We start from the raw sequence: 19,191 nt of genomic DNA, 5'->3' as shown, positions 1-19,191 counted from the left end.
TTATTAGGGGAAATTAAATGGCAAGGCTAGGATGAGAATCCAAGGTCCCTGACTTGTGCTGTTATACTGTGATACACAGCCCAGGAAAAAAATCATTCTCCTATAGTGTGATGTTTGATCACGTAAGAAGCTTAAACTATATTGGAGAATGATAGTTCACCATACAGCAGAAATTTCATGTCATAGGAATGAACTTGGGTTATTGGGCAGAAACAGGGTCTCGGATTAGGTCTCCTGCATTAGTTGTAGGTAGAGTATGGTGCATGGTAGGCTCTCAGTGTTTACTGAATGATTATAGTCTGTTTCCAAAAGAAACAAAATTCCGAGTAGGGGAGGGCTGCTGACACTTGCCTTTGCAGGCCCCTTCAGGTGATTGTTCCTGCTGATTTTGGTCTGTGGCAAGTAACAGTGATGGGTTGAACATAGTTGTTTGTGTAGGAATCCTGGAAGTTTGGTGTTTAGAACACAAAATGTTGTAAAATTTAGACCACCAGTCCTGAATATAGATTAAATCAAATGAAGCTTTGGTTTTGGTTTAATAAAATTATAATCTAAAAATTTTTTATTTTCAATGTTTTGTTTATTTTTGAGAGAGAGAGGCAGCATGAGTGCGGGAGGGGCAGAGAGAGAGGGAGACACAGAATCCGAAGCAGGCTCCAGGCTCTGAGCTGTCAGCACAGAGCCTGATGCGGGGCTCAAACTCACAAACCACAAGATCATGACCTGAGCTGAAGTCGGATGCTCAACCGACTGAGCCACCCAAGTGCCCATAAAATTACAATTAAAAAAAAAAAAAAAAAAGTCTTTAAGTTTATTTATTTATTTTGAGAGAGAAAGAGAGCCAAGAGCATGTGGGAGGGGCAGAGAGAGATGGGGTGAGAGAGAATCCCAAGCAGGCTCTACACTGTCAGCACAGAGCCCCAAGTGGGGCTCAAACTCACGAACCGTGAGATCGTGACCTGAGCCGAAATCAAGAGCTGGCCACTTAACCGACTGAGCCACCCAGGTGCCCCTAATCAAATTATAATTTAATAATTTAAACCATTTTGGGGGCACCTGGGAGGCTCAGTCTGTTGATCATCTGATTTCAGGTCAGGTCATGATGTTGTGGTTTGTGAGTTGGAGCCTCACATCAGGCTTGCCGCTGTCAGTGTGTAAGCGCATTGCCTGCTTCAGATGCTCTGTTCCCCTCTCTGCCCCTCCCTCACTTGCACTCTCCCCCCTCAAAAAGAAAATTTGAAGTATTTTGAAAAGAAGGTGGATTTTTTTTTCCTACTGACTTTGTAGAAATCACGATTTCCTTGCATGTAGAATTAAATCCAAAAAGTTGTCAACTATGTATTTAGATAAGGCTTGAATATGAAATACAAATTGGATATTTTTCTCCCAGTAACTCAAGAATATGTTTTATACAAGTTTTAAAAATAAAAATAATGAGTTCATGAGAATACTTCAGAATATTTAATTATGTTGCCACAGTAGTAAGATCTCGCAAAAGTGTTACGTGTGGTTTTTTTTTCAGGAGGGAAGGGACTTGGTAGTATCATACAGAATATCCACTGGCCTTAGAGTAGTTAGTAAAGTGAATATAAAGAAATTAAAGACCAAAACCTTCTTTTCATTCATAACATTTCACTGTTGACATTGCTTAGTGACCGTAAACTACCTGATCGGAAGCTTTTTCTGCGCACACTCCGAAGGTAATTGCGGTAGAGCATGACACTAATAACTCGAGCCTGAAATTGTTTTGAAACAATGTAGTAGAGAATCACATCCAGACAGGTGCTGAGGTTCATGAGGAAGGTGGTAAAGGCCCCCCAGGGATTGTAACTGTTCTCCTCCCCTTCCAGCATCAGGAAAGCAAAACAGATGTGGAAAGGCATAAAGCACACGAGCACCTGCACCACGAGTGTGATGATGATCCTTATAGACTTCTCCTTGACTTTTGGTTTCAGCTTAGATGTCTTCCCATGAAGGAGACTGTGAATAATGATCAAATAGCACCCAATCATGATGAACAGAGGAATCAAGAAAAAAAATATGAGCCGAGTGAAGTTCAACATGTTAATAGCTTTTAAGTGGATGATGTCAGAAATCTTCAGGCAGGTGGCGGGGGTGGAGGCTTTATCTGGGTCTTCATAGAGCAGTAGGAGCGGGATGGTGGTCGTCAGGGTCATTATCCAGATTCCCACACATGTTAGCACGGCTTTGCCTGTGTTTTTAAGTTCTTTGGCATATTTTGGCTGTACAATGGCCATGTATCTGTCAGCACTAATAAAAGCAAAAAGCCATAGAGCAATACTTGGATAAAACACCGTCAGAGCCCCAAGAATCTGGCAGAAGTACTCTCCAAATGGCCACTCGCCTCTTGCGTAATAAAACATCCGAAAGGGTAAGCTCATTATAAATATTAAGTCCAGTAATGCCACATTCATCATATAGATGGTTACAGTGGTTCTCTTCTTGGTGGTACAACTAAAAACCCATAAGGCAGTGGCATTAACAAATAATCCGATTATGAAGATACAGCTGTAGAAGACAAGGGCTGCAATCTTGTATTCTTCTGGGTGTGAGGTGTTATAAGGGCCAGGTTGAGCTTGATCATGAGGAGTGGTCATCTTATAGCTTGTTGGGGGAATGGCACTTAGAAACTGCAAAATAGTTAAGAAGAATAGGAGGAATAAAACCCTTTGTTGAAAAGTAAATGCTTAAAACTCTCATACTTGACTTGGCATGTCAATGGATTTTAACTGTGTGAGTATTTTATGTTGTAGAGACAATATATGTGTCTTAGTATTTATTAAGAAATTCATGTCTTAGGTATTATTACTAATATGCACCAACCTATTAAAATGGTCTGGTGTGTTATAATGCACTGGCAAATTTATTTTTTCTCTCTGCTCACCTCGCGTCTCCCCTAAAGAATAACCTTTTTAAAAATGATTTTTTCCTGTAGGGTGAAATTGGGTAGCAAGTATTCTTATAATAAACATTCTTTGATTGGGACTAACTGGGAGAAGGCCATTCTGAATTTTGAAAATAGTTTGCTACTTTTTACCATTGTTTAAATATTTTGTGACCCAGGTTAATAATGTCCAAATAATGAATTTTTACTCATTAAATATAGTCTTAATATATAAAATGTGCATTAGAAAACCAATATAAAGGAACCATGTAAGTATCTAATTCACAAGAATTCTCATTTGAGAGCAAGGACTTTTCATTGCTGTATTCACACTGCTTATGGAGCCCACCGGAAGTGCTCGATAAGAAAATGTTTGCTGAATTGATGGAGTGAAGGAAGGACCCACAACAGCTACTTTCCAGTATGTCAGTGAAGACTTGCTTGGTTGGTCATTACACCTATTTTTTTTTTAAGTGGAAACATTTCTTTATAGTATTACGCTGTCTCAGTTATTGTAGGTCTAGAAACAGCAGTGTGTTGTGCCACGGTCTACAGATCAGGAACCTGACTCTTAGAACAATAGGTGAGCTCGTTTTTAATGCACAGCTGGGAGTCCCTAATGCTGTCCTCCAGATGGTGTTTATTACCAGCATCCTAGAAGTGGATGTTGTTGATGTGCACGGAAGCTAGTGTAGTAGCTTTCATGCCCTCACTCTATCTAGATACAGAAACTTAAGTATATTTGTCAAATTAAATGTAAAAAGGAATATCAAAGACAAATAGTTATTAGTTAGAAGTCACTCAATAACTTTATGTGTATGCAAAAAGAGGGTCCATTTCTAATGGAAAGGAGTTTAGATGTGATTGTAAATATCATTGATGGGATGCCCGTCAGAGTGAGACTTCGATCATCCTCAGTGCAACGTCAACAGCAGTGATTTAAAAATAAGCTCCCTTGCAAAGAAATGGAATCTTGTGGTCTCCCCTTGAAACATGGAGGTGTAAGAAAAGTTTCCTTCAGAAATGTCACTTTGCACAGTGGGCTGTCTCTGATTCAGCCCCGAGTCTCTCTTCAGTGAGAGCTGTGGGGGTGGTGAGCAGTCCAGTTAGTGGCATCATGGGCTGTTGATAATTTAAAATGAATTTGAGCAATTGCTGTGGACACACACAAGGTATGAGTTTGTTTTTCCGTTCCCGCCCTCCCTCCCTTTTTTCCTTCCTTCTTTCCTTCCTTCCTTCCTTCCTTCCTTCCTTCCTTCCTTCCTTCCTGACTACAGCTAGTTTGCCAAGTATCTAAGTTAGATATGATTTTGGAATGGAATTCTGTGTATTAATAGCCTATACTAAAATTTCCAAATATTGGTGTGACTAGAATATTAATTTCTGTCAAATGAGAAAAGCACTACAGAGAGAAATTAAAACTCCAGTATCATACAAAGAAGAATAACTTTGGAGTCTTGACTCTTATTTTCACTTTTCATTGTATTTTTAAAAATGATAGCAATTGTAATGTAAATGAAAATTTGTATCTTTTTTTTCCTCTTTTGATATTGTTTCAGGACTCACTTCCCTTGTCCTCATCCCTGAATTTTGTCACATAAATTTCATAGTTACAAAGCCTTTTTGAGTAAATCTTTTAGCCCTCATTGGGCTCAAGCTGCTCTTATGTCACCAACACTTGTATCCATTTGCTTAAGGTTGAAAAAACTACGTGTGATGCGTTGTTTTAAAGGCATTACCAGATAGGTCATGCTCTGTACACACAGATACATTTTTGGATAAATATTAAAAAGTGATTGGCTTTCAAGTCAGCATTTCAAAAACTTTAGATTCAGTGATTATCTCTAGTCTTTCTTTTTTAAAAAGCATTTGAGTACATTTTATGAAACAGTGTGACAACAGTGTGGAACCAGGTGACAAAGGCTTGTAAATATACTTAATGATTTATCATCTTAGCATGTTCCTTAAGTTGAAAAAAATTACATTTACTGTTAAATAAATCATTAATAATGCAGGAAGATGACAGCACAACCCATTTCAAGGTCCTTTGCCAACATAGTTTCCATAATGTATTATTAAAATGAGACAAATGATTTTGAAATTTAGTAAGTACAGCTTACTTTTTTTTTCTGTCACCACCATACAGATTTATTACAATATTATTGACCGTGTTTCCCATGCTGTACTTTTCATCCCCATGACTTATTTTACACCTGGAAGCGTATACCTCTGAAGTATAGCATTACTTGGTGATAATCTGTGATGAAATTAAATGCTACTTACCTTCTGCCCATCAAAAGGCTGTGTTGGAGTGGAACATTTTTCATTATATCCAGTAATGTAAAAGAGAAATCTTGTGTTAAAATCGCTCTTTCTGGAAATGGTGTGTCTAAGAAATGCAGTATTTCTTTTGTCTTAGGCCCTTCTGTTGCTTCACAAAGTTGTTTCAAATATCATGCCTGGTAAAGGAGTTGGTACTTGTTCGGCTGTAGTTGCTGCTTTGTCTCTTTCAGGAAGTAGTGTCTGAAATAAGGCTTTTTCAACTTATGACTTTACCCTGGATGTGGTTTCTCTCTTTCACAAGTGATTTGTTTATGAAGTCATGCTTAGCATAAGCTCCCTTTGAAATGATGGCATATATTTAAGAGAATCAAACAAAAAGAGGAAAATATATTTGGTTCATTTACTTTGATGTTTAAAGTCTGCATCATCTATTGAAAGAGAATGAGATTTTAAAAATATTTTTAGAGAGGCGGGGGAGGCAGAGAGAGAGGAGAGAAATCCCAAGCAGGCTCCACACTGTTAGCACAGAGTCCAATGCAGGACTCCATCTTAACAAACTGCGAGATCATGACCTGAGCTGAAATCAAGAGTCCGGACCTTAACTGACCAAGCCACCCAGGCGCCCCAAGAATGAGATTTGATGTTGACTAAGATGGGATTCATAGTGTAGCTTCTTCTCTTTTTAAGCTGTGTGACTTTGTCTAGTTACCTAATCCCTCTGAGTCTTTGCTCCTCCTTAGTTTCTGTACAGTTAGGATAAGATAATACTCATCTGGTAGGATTGTGATGACTCTAAACCAGAAAAATCCCAAGTGTTTAACATAGTACCTGGCACTTAGTACTAATTTAGATATTCCTAAACAGAGGAATATCTAAACTTTTCTACAAAGTTCTTGAAATCATAAAATATCCACTTTTGCTGTTAAAATATTTCTAAGTGGTTAAAATTGGAATCTCATTTATTTGCTTCTGCTTTGCATATACATTTATCCACATAGGTTTGTTTGTTTTTTGGTCCGCAGTGCATCATATCCCTTTTCTGTCACATGGAAGTCTAGAAATAATTCCTTTTGTATAAACATTACTAAGAAATTTTAAAATTACTAAGAAAGGACTGGAATTCTTTAGTGGATTAATTTACATATTGGGAGTATTTTAATCTAGGAAGGGAAGTGAAACCAATGGAAAGGGAAGTGAGCAACCCCAATTGTCGCCTGCCTCATTACATGAAATTTTTTACTTTCTTTTTTCTTAAAAAAAAGTCATCATCTCATTTGCTTGTCTTAAAATTTTACGTTATTTTTGGTTATGCATGATTTGTCAGGTTTTGAAACGTACATGAACTTAATTTTTTATTTTTATTTTTATTTTTTTAATTTAAGACAGTTTGAGGGCCCGTGTGCTTTTTGTCCTTAGATAAAAACTGTAGTTAAGTCTGTGACTTGAGGGTGGATCAGCTCCTTTCCCTCTTCCTCTCGTTTCAATCATAGGAGGCCTGTTGCGTTTGCTCTTCTTGCCTTTCCTGTGCTGTCCTGCCAGCTCGAGACGCCCTTACCACTGCACTCCCATCTCTTGGCTTGGCCAGCTGTCGTTCAGCCTTCAGGTCTTAGTTTCGGTGCTGCCTTTTCCAGGAGATTTTCTCTGACCTCTGAAGCTGGGTCGGTTCTTCACCCCAGTAAGCTTCTTTAGTGCTTGGTATTTCCCCCTGTAGTGGCTTGTGTTTGTATTGTTGCTGAGTATTTCCTTGCCTTTTAACCTCCACTACATTGAGCTTTCTGGGGGTTGGCATATGTTGTAGATGTGCACGTGTAGCAAGCATTTAATAAATATTGGTTGAGGGTCACCTAGGTGGCTGTCAGTTGAGCATCTGACTTTTTTTTAAATTTTATTTATTTTTGAGAGAGAGACAGAGACAGAACTTAAGTGGGGGAGGGGCAGAGAGATGGAGACAGAATCAGAAGCAGGCTCTAGGCTCTGAGCTGTCAGCACAGAGCCCGATGCCGGGCTCAAACACACAGACCGCGAGATCGTGACCTGAGCCAAAGTCAGATGCTTAACCAACTGAGCCACCCAGGTGCCCCGAGCGTCTGACTCTTGATTTTGGCTTGGGTCATGATCCAAGGCCTGTAGGATCAAGCCCTGCATTGGGCTCTGCGCTACACGTGGAGCCTGCTTGGGATTCTCTCTTTCCCTCTCTCTCTACCCCTCCCTCCTCGCGCTGTGTTTAAAAAATAAAATTAAAAAGTTTAAAAAAATAAAAATATTGGTTGAACATGTGACTGAAACAGTAGTAGGTGAAGAAATGGAGTTTTAAGGGAGTCGTGGGTGGATCACTGAGCCCAGTGATGGCATCAGAGACACTTTGGCCAACTTATGGGAGGGAACTTGCCAATCACAAGGCAGATTTGGAGACTCAGGCACTGGGCAGTGACCCTCCTCTCCTCTCTGTGACCCCTGCAGTGCTTCATCATTCTCTGTTCCTGGCCTTTCCTGGCCCTTAACAATACCTTTACGCTAGAAAAGTCTCACAGTGAAAAAAAATGCCCCCAAACCAATTGGCAACAAGTTAACAATGGATCAAGAATTAAGCTTCCGTAGTGTCTAGCTCGCTTCTTTAATACTTGAGCCTAATGAGTTTTTTATTCAGATAGAAGAATTTACCTCATTCAGGGACTATTCACGCAGCTATGATTTCCTCACTTATTTTGGAATAGGAGTGAAAGAGAACTTTTTCACCTTGCAAAAGAGGGATTTCACATATCCTAGGGGATTCACTTCCCTTCATTTTATGAAATAGTCTTTTTCAGTTCCATTTTTGAATTCTGGTTTAGATGTTATAAGCCTTCAGTGAGTATTTTAGCACTGGAGCCCAGTTTTTGGGCGAATGTAGTTTAGTTAGGCCAATTTCATATAGAAAGGATGTAGTTATTAGATTTATACAGTAAATCCCTATAAAACATGCTCTGCATTAGAGGGTTGTCTATACCACAGAATTGTATTTCCTGTTCTTGACATATTTCTGTTTATCACAGCACGTGTAAGGGGGAGTCTTGTTCTTTTTTTTTTTTTTCCAATATATGAAATTTATTGTCAAATTGCTTTCCATACAACACCCAGTGCTCATCCCAAAAGGTGCCCTCCTCAATACCCATCACCCACCCTCCCCTCCCTCCCACCCCCCATCAACCCTCAGTCAGTTCTTAGTTTTTAACAGTCTCTTATGCTTTGGCTCTCTCCCACTCTAATTGCGTACCCCAGTATTGCAACGAGGGGATCACTGTACTTGTTTGTTTTTCCCCGTGTGGGTGACCATCAGGCCATTGCTACAGAAGACTGGGGTGGATAGTGGATAGCCTGTCCTCAAGAAGAGGGTTGTGAGGGAAGTGAGGGGTGCTCTGAACTAGTGTGGGGGGCGGGGGTAGCTCTTACTGTGTGGCCTTAATGGTTTCCCACTTTGAGGTTATGGAGTTTCTGTTCCCCTACCTCTCTCTTTTTCAAACTTGTATCTAACAGACTTCTTTGGCTTTTTGTTTGTTTGTTTGTTTTTTGTTTTAATTAGGGAGCTATATCGAATAGTGTTTTCTGGATAAAGAATATTGAGATACTATTTGTCTAAATCTGTTTTTAAGAAAAATTTCAGCACCTTACAGCCATCCTCCTTTTCTTTTGATTCCCTAAATTGTATTATAAATTTAGCAATTCTCAAATTCCTTTTCCTTGGCAACTTTTGTGCAGTTTAAAAATTTTACAGACATATAGACAGGTAGTTACTTACAGCAAACAAATTGAACCCAGAAAACCAAAGTGGTACATAATTCTAGGTAAAGTAGATCTAAATCAGCAATGAAAGTAGAGTTCCTTAAAGATGTTAAGGATTCTCTCACTTAGAGGATCTTAGGAGAAGGCTGCTACGTGACAGTGACATTAGTCCTGGTCCTAGTGAAATCCTGCAGGACCCCAGGCCAAGAGTTGGCAGTGTGACATTTCACTAATTGACTAGAGTTCCAGTCGGAGTCCTGAGGACAGCTGATTGAGTAGAACTCTGTGGTTATCGTGAGGTACATAGCGGCCTTCTATAGACTCTGGTCTCACAGTTAAAGGAAATAGTGCATTCCAGCAACCAGGACCTCTTGGTCATTGATGGTGAGAGTTTAAATTTGGAAAACCGTTGGTTATTAAGTAGTAAAATGAAGATACATATACCCTATGACTCAGATTCCACTCGTAGGTAGAAATGCATGCTCCTGTGTATCAGAAAACCTAGATAAGAATGTTCATAGTAGTATTATTTCCAGTAGCTGTAGGAACAACCCCATTGTTCAGCTATAGAATGGATAAATCAGTTGTGTAGACATACAGGTGAATGCTTTTTACAATCAGAATGAATCCTGTAGAAGGGGCGTGCAACAACGTGGGTAAGACGTATACAGTGTTAAGTGAAAAAAGCCAGACATGAAGGAATTTATATTGTATAATTTCATTTATATGAAGTTCAAGAAGCAGACAGAATGGAAATAACATGTTTTAGGGATTCATGCTTAGGTGCTGAAACTTTCTGGAAGGTTATGAGAGCATGTAATTTGAAGGAGGGCACACCGGGAGAGATTCCAGGGCTGGCAAGTTCTGTTTATTGACCCACCTGCTCATAACCCTAGTGCGTGTTTTGTGGTGATTCATTAAGCTGTATATCTTTGTTTTGTCCTTGTATCTGTAAGGATATCAATAGAAAACATTTAAAATAAGTCAAGGAAAAATAAAGTAAGGTTAGTCAAGGAGTGCTTGTTTGTAAGGGTCTCATGAGAAAAGAACGGAGCTTTGTGAGAAAAGGGGAAACTGGTGGGACTTTTGCCTTGTGCTCGCCCCGCTCAGTCCCAAAGAGATCCAGGGAGGGGGAGGTTACTAGAACCTGGAGGGAGAAGCCCCTTATAGTCAGCTGTCGGGAGAACAGTAATGACTTTCTGCTGAGGGACAGTAAGCCTGAGGGAACCACGGCATAAGTACCCCAACTCAGGCTTCTCTTCACTTAAACCTGCTGTGAGGCCCCATTAGCAGAACACAGCAGAAGCTGGGGGTGGGGGTGGGGGTGGGGGGTGCCTTGAGCCTTTGGATGGAATCTGTGCCCTCGGCCTCCTGGGCAGAGCAGGATGGAGAAGGGAATAGAAGCATATGGATTTTCCAGGGTGTGCTGCACTTTTTTGTATGTGTGTTACATTTCATATTCAAAAAGGTTATTTTCATTTTTTTTTAATTAAAAAAAATTTTTATTGTTTATTTATTTTTTGAGACAGAGACAGAGTGTGAGCCAGGCGGGGGGGTGGGGTTGGGGAGGGGGGGTATGCAGAGAGAGACAGGGAAACAGAATCTGAAGCAGGCTCCAGGCTCTGAGCTGTCAGCACAGAGCCCAAAGCAAGGCTCAAACTCATGAGCTGTGAGATCAAGACCTGAGCTTCCAGGTTGTCCAATTTGTTGGCATATAATTTTTCATAGGAGTACTGATGCATAGGGGCACTTGTACCCCAATGTTTATAGCAGCACTCTCAACAATAGCCAAATTATGGAAAGAGCCTAAATGTCCATCAACTGATGAATGGATAAAGAAATTGTGGTTTATATACACAATGGAATACTACGTGGCAATGAGAAAGAATGAAATATGGCCTTTTGTAGCAACGTGGATGGAACTGGAGAGTGTGATGCTAAGTGAAATAAGCCATACAGAGAAAGACAGATACCATATGGTTTCACTCTTATGTGGATCCTGAGAAACTTAACAGAAACCCAAGGGGGAGGGGAAGGAAAAAAAAAAAAAGCGGTTAGAGTGGGAGAGAGCCAAAGCATATGAGACTGTTAAAAACTGAGAACAAACTGAGGGTTGATAGGGGGTGGGAGGGAGGGGAGGGTGAGTGATGGGTATTGAGGAGGGCACCTTTTGGGATGAGCACTGGGTGTTGTATGGAAACCAATTTGACAATAAATTTCATATATTAAAAAAAATAATAAAAAAAAAAAAAAAAAAAAAAAAGACCTGAGCTAAAGTCTGACACTTAAATCGACCGAGCCACCCAGTTGTGTCTATTTTTGTTTTTGTTTTTAAAAAAGCTTGAGCTTTGACTTGGCAAAGACTGGGTTGACTGTCTCTGCTTCTTGGAAGCTGTTTCTAGGAGTAATTTTTTTAAACACCTTGTCTCCGTTCTTACCTGTGAATCATCTCATTCGTTAGAGCTTATGGTTTTAGACACCAAAATACTAGTTTTCTTGGTCTCTCTCCTGCCTGAGATGTCCCTTTTTTTTCTTGGTGGTGCATATAAATTTTTCCTGGGAATTTTCAGACGAGGAATGGTTAGTATGGGAGCTCTGCCTCCGCCACTAACTGATTAGTTGAGTTATCTTAAAAAAAAAAAAAGTTTATTTCTCTGTTTCTCACTCTCCCCACCTGGAAGAAAGGGGACGTGGGATGAGGCTTTCTGCAAGGGTCTTCCACCTGCGGCACTGTACAGCTCTAAGACACTCTTCCCTCAGCAATGAGTCATTTATCTTGGTCTCCCTCTGAATTTTTGTAGGCCCGCAGATGAGAGATGTGGACCTGGGGCTCTGTGCCCTCACATCTCAGCACGGAAACCTCAATGTGTCCGGGATTAATTTGAGGAAACCTCATCCCAGAGAGCCTTGAATGTGTGTGTAGATAGATGCCTGGGGCCTCCTCTGAACCAAAGCACCCAGAGCCCCAAGGGGTCCTGCGCGTTCCTGGCCTTTGCCCTCTGTTCATGCCTTGTGTCGTGATGGTGGTTTTCAGTGTGTGTGTGTTTGACTCGTTTTTCCTTTACCTTTAGGTTAACTTACTCTTCTGAACAGATTTTATTTTATTTATTCTTTACTTGGTTATCCATTTCTAGGAGATTGTTCCATGGTTCCAGCTGATTTGCTTATCTGTTTCTACCTTTCTCCTGTAACCATTCCTTTTATATGCAGCAGACAGGAGGTGCGGCCGTGAGAACACGCCAGGTCCACACTGCCCTCTCTCAGTCACTTGGTCTCCTATTCTCTCTGAGGAGAGCTGTCGTTCTTGATAGTAGAGAACCTCTTGGAGGCATTATAATCAGCCTGCAGAGGAAGACAGAAAAGTTGTGCGGGCTTTTGTTTCCTTGGTAATAGAACTACACTGATCTGGGTTACTCAGAAGAGCTATTTGCCAGAACTCTTTTTCTTATGCTGAAAAATTAATGTGGCCCCAGTGACAAGTCAGTTACACTTTTGCATTGATGTTATCTTCTTATTGCTTATATTTTCACACGGATAGTCTTGATGACCTTTGGCTCATACATCCTCTTGCCATCAGCGAGCCACATGGTGTAAATAGAATCTTAACAGACAGGAGAAGGAAGTGGGTGCTACCACCCTCAGAAGGCAGCCGGCAGGGGTGTGTGTTGGTACCCGGGGACACAGACTCTGGAGCTGCTTCATCCTGCCTCTTCTCTTCATAGTCCTCAGAGGTTCTCAGAACTGGGAGTTAAAGGTGCCTGATGTCTGTGCTTATGGTTGTGAGGCTGTTTTTCCCTCGATGGCACACTCCTCTCTCGTATTGTTCATCACGTTTTGTGTGTGTCTGGCTAACAAGGACCTGCCACATCCATCTTCAGGGATTTCAGAGCACCTAACAGACTGCTTCACAATCAGGGCCCTTAGTAAATAGGCTGTTGACTTGATTAGTGTCTATGTGTTTATTTTTCTGTAAGAAAGAAAACTATGCATGTCCCCAGAATTGAATACCTCATGTTTCTATGATCACAAAGACATAGTAAGCCAAAGAATGAGACCAAAAATGGTGGAGTACCAGCCCTGGGGTCAAACTGTTTGAGCAGGAGAAACATTATTAGAGTATCAGAGACATCCTTGCAATTTACTATTGGAGGAGAACCGGCCCAGCTAGTAGTGCTGGAAGTAGTGTTAGATCACTCCTGTATGTCATTCTGCCTTACAGACCCACATGGCAAGGCTCATCAACAAACTCTGTGTTTTTACTGCCCCCTAGAGGTGATTAGCTGGCTTTGGGGTTCTTCACTTTTATCTGATCAGAAGTCTTGTTGAGATTGAAATAAAATTTTTAAAAAGCCGTTAATCGGTAGAAGGTAATGAAAATATTTTCATGCTAATTTCTAAATATTCCTGTATTGGGTAGTATTCAGTAGTGGACATGTCCTCATTCCTCTGATAAAACATTTTTGCTTATAGACCAGATCTGCCTTCATCGCAGTTTTTTTTTTTTAGGAAACCATTTTCCTCTGTAGAACATGGTATCCCTGGGCGAGGGCCTTGAGAAGATTCCATTTTAAATGTTATTTGTGCCTGATATTCTACTAAGAGTTCAACATAAAGGTGGCCTTGGAACAAATTTGATACGGTTTCTTAAATGTTTTAATTGCAAGAAAATGAAACAACATGAAATACAGTGCAGTAGTGTTAAGTACATTCACGTGAGGAGCAACCAAGCTCCAGAACTTCTTTCCTCCTCCCAAACTGAAACTGTGTACGCATTAAACAGCAACTCTCATCCCTCCCTTCAGCCCCTGGCAACCGCTCTACATTCTAGATACCTCAGATACCTCATGTAGGTGGAATCCTACATGTTTGTCCTTTGTGCCTGGCTTATTTCACTGAGCACGATGTCCTCAAGGTTCGTCCATGTTGCAGTATGTGGCTGAGTTTCCTCCCTTTTTAAGGCTAAGTACTATTCTGTTGTGTTACAGCAGATTTTGTCCATTTGGCTGCTGGTGGACACTTGGGTTGCTTCCACCTTGTGGCTCTTAGGACTAATGCTGATGTGAACATGGGTTACAACTATCTCTTCGAGACCCTGCTTCCAGTTCTTTTGGGTATATACCCAGAAGTAGAATTGCTAGACTATATGTTAATTCTATTTTTAGTTTTTGAGAAACCACCATACTGTTTTCCATAATGGCTACACCATTTTGTTTCTACCAGTAATGTGCAAGGGTACAAATTTCTCTACAGCCTTGTCAACACTTGTTATTTTGTTTTGTTTTGATAATAGTGATTCTAATGGGTGTGAGGCGGTATCTCATTGTGGGTTTGATTTCCATTTCCCTGGTGATTATTGATGTTGAACATCTTTTCATGTGCTTGTTGGCCATTTGTATGTCTTCTTTGGAAAAATGCCTATTCATGTCCATTGTCCATTTTTTTGTTTTTTTTTTTTGTTTGTTTGTTTTATTTAGTTTTGAGAGAGTGTGAGCAGGGGAGGGACAGAGAGGGGGGACAGAGGATCTGAAGTGGGCTCTGTGCTGACAGCAGTGAGCCTGATGTGGAACTCCAACTCCTGAACTGTGAGATCATGACCTGAGCTGACGTCGGACGTTCACCTGGCACCCTTCCATTGTCCATTTTTAAATCAGTTTGTTTTTTGTTGAATTGTAGGAGTTCTTTAGATTTTCCAGATAGTAACCCCTTATCAGATGTATGGTTGCAAATATTTCCTCTTATTCCGTAGGTTGTCTTTTTACTCTGAGTGTTCCCTGTGATACACAGAAATTTTTTTGGCTTGGTTTTAAGTCTGTTCATTTTGTCATATTCTCATGTAAGGATTAATTGAAAAGCTTTAAGTTTTTAAATGGTAGGGTAGGGTAGATTTTCAAGTAAAATCCATGTGGTTTTAAAGGACCTTTCCCAGTGATTTAATCTGAAGAGTACCTTGAGTATTTAACATCTCTCCATCATCCAGGAGGGTGTAAAATAGGGTAGGCAGAAACCAGCTGTGCTCCAGAATTGGCTTACTTCAGAGCCTCCCACTTGCTAATGCCTTTTTCTTATGCTCTGGGAATTGTTTGTCTCTGCTATTATAATAATATGAAAATGAAGAATAACATTTACCTTCTTACAGTGTTCTTGTTCTGTGCTTGTCCTGACTGATGTTTATCCATGATTGCTTTAAAAATATAGCATGTCTGCTCATCATATTTTCAAATTACAGAAGCTGGGAAGATGTTTTAGTATCTTTAGGCTAAGCTCTTGTAACAAAGAAACTCTGAATGCAGGGACTCAGGGAACAGATATGTTTTCTCTTTGTAACATACCTGGTAGGTAAGTGAACTCTGTTCTAGGAAGTCATTAAGGGATTGTGGCGGTGGGACTCAGTCATCCTCCAAGGTGACTGTCAATGTTTCCATTTCTAGCCAGCACTGAGGAATTAGAAGGGAAGTCCAGGATGAGGGATTGCTTTTTCACCAGGTGCTTTGGAAATTGTAAATGTCACTACTGCTCACACATCACTTGCAAGAACTTGGTTATGTAGTCGCACTAGCCATAGGGGAGGCTGGGAAACAGTCCTTAGCAAGGCAGCCAAATCCCTAGAGATACTTGGGATAAATGGGTTTTGGGGGGAACTGCTGGTCATGTCTTCAAAGAGCAATAGCTATGACACATTAGCTGGTTTAGCAAACTGGAGTCATGAGCTCAAAATGAACATATAAAACACTGAAGAGAGAACATCGGGTTTTCTGTTCAACCTATAGAAATCAACTGTGGAGCACTGAATGTCATAATTGTTTTGGCAGTCACGTTTGGAAAAGCCATGGGAAGCCAATGAAATAGCATCAAGATGTGACTGCCAGTTAACGTTTATGTACTTGTAGATGCCATGCGTGGTATTCCAGGGCAACAAGTATGGATCTGATGGTCCTGGTCGACATCGGGAATGGATGAGGAAGCAGACCTTCCATGTGAGAAATTGTTGAGAGAGCAGGAGAGGAGAAGGTGGGGGCAAGAGAACAGTCTTCAGTTACTGGCTGCTTTATGAATGTGGAGTCAGGGACGCCTGGGGGGCGGGGCTTGGTTGGTTGGGCATCCAACTCTTTTTTTTTTTTTTTTAATATATGAAATTTGTTGTCAAATTGGTTTCCATACAACACCCAGTGCTCATCCCAAAAGGTGCCCTCCTCAATACCCATCACCCACCCTCCCCTCCCTCCCACCCTGGGCATCCAACTCTTGATTTCCGCTCAGGTCACAATCTCATAGTTGTAAGATCTAGCCCCACGTCGGGCTCCACACTGGGTGTGAAGCCTGCTTAAGATTCTCTCTCTCCCTCTCCCTCTGCCCCCCTTCTCAAAAAAATGCAGAGTTAAAACTTGGGGGCAGAGAAATGGCCAAGGGTGAATTAAGACTACAGAGGGATGTTACAGGAAGCTATTGGACTTGGTAAGCAATAACTCTGGCACTCACTGTCTCAAGGCAAAGTGATTCTCTTGGGAGGTGCTGCACTTTGGACACTGAAGATACTCTAGCAGTGAAAGGACGGGGCAGGGCTGTTGTCTAGGAAATCCACACACTGAGTAGGTAGCAAGAATGAAGTCCCTGTGAAAGCCCTTTAAACCCTGAGCATCTCTGATTCCATGTTCTTCTTTACTGTGGGGTTCATTGCGTGCACACCCTTCCCCCCCCACTAGAATATTCGTTTAAGAGTAAAGAAAGCCAGTCATTTGTGACAATATGGATGGACATTGAGGGCATTATGCTAGGTGAGATAAGTCAGACAGAAAAAGATACTGTATGATCTCACTTAATAATGTGAAATTTTAAACCAAACAAAACCAAGTTTATAGATAAGAGAACAGTTGATGGTTGCCAGAGGCAGGGGCCGAGGGGGTGGGGAAAATGGCTCAAGGGAGCCAATAGTACAGACTTCAGTTATAGGATAAAAATAACTCCTGGCGATAGAATGTACACCATAGTGATTATATTGCAGTGATATTGCACATCACTTTGGCAGCACATACACAAAGATCAGGAGGGTACAGAGATTAGCATGACCCCCATGCAAGGAAGACACACAGATTCATTAAGCATTAAAAAATACTATATTGCATATATCAGAGTTGCTAAGAGAGTAGATCTTAAAGTTCTCATAAGAAAGAAAATTCTGTAACTATATATGGTTACAGATATTAACTAGACTTGCCATGGTGATCATTTTGTAATACATATGACTACCAAATAATTAAGTTGTGCATCTGAAACTAACATAATTTTTATATCAGTTCTACCTCAATAAAAATAAAATAACAAGGCCATAATTCAGTGCAATATAGAATTATTACACTATTGAAATAAACTGTAAAATGAAAAGGGTCTATTATTTTTTGACATAATCTGAATGGTTGACTTGACTTTCTTATGAGCAGAGAGTATTTAAAATTTTTTGAAATATATACTTCCAGAAAATACTTTATTTTTTTTTTCAGTATATGAAGTTTATTGTCAGATTGGTTTCCATACAACACCCAGTGCTCATCCCAAAAGGTGCCCTCCTCAATACCCATCACCTGCCCTCCTCTCCCTCCCACCCCCCATCAACCCTGTTTGTTCTCAGTTTTTAAGAGTCTCTTATGCTTTTACTCTCTTCCACTCTAACCTCTTTTTTTTTCTTCCTTCCCCTCCCCCATGGGTTCCAGAAAATACTTTAAAAATTCTTAAAGAGTGGGCACCTGGGTGACTCAGTTGGTTAAGCATCTGACTTTGGCTCAGGTAATGATCTCACGGTTGTGAGTTCGAGCCCCACCACATCAGGCTCTGTGCTTAAAGTTCAGAGCCTGGAGCCTGCTTTGGATTCTCTATCTCCCTCTCTTTCTGTCCCTCCCCCGCTCATGCTCTGCCTCTCAAAAATAAATAAAAACGTTAAGAAATTCTTAAAGAGGAACAGAATGAAAGAAATCTTGACTCCTTTAAAATAAGGGCAAAATGACAAGACCTAAATAAGGGATTGGTAGGGTGACATCTTTGAAACATTTGTAAAATAAAATGTACAAAATAATTTATATTTTTAATATATTACTAACAATTGTTACAGAACTTTAATAAGGACTATTTACACTTCGGTGTTAAAGCTCTTTTTCTGAAAGAGCACCTCAGCAATTTAATGTGTTTTGCCTGCAGTCACACTGTGAATCACTAGATGGCAGCGTTAGGCAGAACTTGATAATAGAAGCTGTAACCCTTTTCTGAAAGTTATTAACTGTGGCCCAAAAGGCAAAATAGTTTTGTAATCAAATAAGAGAGAGACCTGTTGCATAATTGTACAAACATTTGAACAGCTTGGATACACTGTAAGTACTTTTTAGAGCATGTATACCATAGAATTTAAAATAGGTATTGTGTAAGTGTGCTTAGCTTTTCCTAAACGACATGACAAAGTATTTCTTTTTTTTAATAGTCAGTGTATGCTGACATTTAAAAAAAATATCTTTAATGTTTATTTTTTGAGAGAGAGAGAGCGAGTGCCAACGAGGGAGGGGCAGAGAGAGAGAGGGAGACACAGAATCTGAAGCAGGCTGCAGGCTGTGAACTGTTAGCACAGAGCCCGACATGGGGCTCAAACTTGTGAACCTCGAGGTCATGACCTGAACTGAAGTCCGATGCTTAACCGACAGAGTCACCCAGATGCCCCCATGACAAAGGATTTCAAATGCCATAGGTATAGTAATTGTGAAACTCCTGTGATATGCATCTAATAATTTTAGGTTCTGATTATTAGTGGGCTCAATACAGCACAAACCCAAATTTATCCCTAAACAAGGTGAAGGAACATCCTTCTTGGCCCCAATAGTAACCTTAAGGAAGAAAAATACTCTGTATCATCTGAAAATTATTAGACTAGCCAAAGAGAATAATGAGCAGAGATTTTTGTCAGAGGGATACAGTATTCTGTTCAGTGTTCTGTATCTCTGAAGTCTTGGATGAGGCACAAGCTGTATTGTTACCAGAATGCACGTGTGTGTAACTGTTAGTAAGAAAACAGTTGGAATTTAGCAGAGGTGGATATTACAATACCATATTATAGTCCTTGGCTTTTGTCTTTCCAAATAATGTACCTTGAGCACAGATGGAGTAGTAGATTTTGATACCTACCTCTAGCATTTCTGTGTATATCTCCAAGGGTATAGGTATCAACAATAAGTAGAAATGCTCAAAACCCATAAACTGAGAAAGTAGGA

At 40.4% G+C, this 19,191-nt stretch overlaps 2 protein-coding genes across 6 annotated transcripts in view; one reads left to right on the top strand and one right to left on the bottom strand.

Moving 5' to 3' along the window:
- The window catches only part of UBAC2 (UBA domain containing 2), a 182,323-nt gene that overhangs the window by 49,008 nt on the left and 114,124 nt on the right, over positions 1-19,191 (top strand). The window lies entirely within an intron of this gene.
- On the bottom strand, positions 1,219-5,388 carry GPR18 (G protein-coupled receptor 18). Its single transcript, XM_060636813.3, has 2 exons — positions 5,189-5,388; positions 1,219-2,651 (listed from the first exon to the last, which is right to left on the bottom strand). Exon 2 carries the CDS (start codon positions 2,616-2,618, stop codon positions 1,623-1,625), a length of 996 nt encoding a protein of 331 aa, XP_060492796.1. The 5' UTR covers positions 2,619-2,651; positions 5,189-5,388; the 3' UTR covers positions 1,219-1,622.

Source organism: Panthera onca, chromosome A1 (genome assembly GCF_046562875.1).
Source record: "Panthera onca isolate mPanOnc1 chromosome A1, mPanOnc1 haplotype 2, whole genome shotgun sequence".
In the NCBI taxonomy this organism is placed as follows: domain Eukaryota; kingdom Metazoa; phylum Chordata; class Mammalia; order Carnivora; family Felidae; genus Panthera; species Panthera onca.
This window is presented reverse-complemented; position numbering and strand designations above follow the sequence as displayed.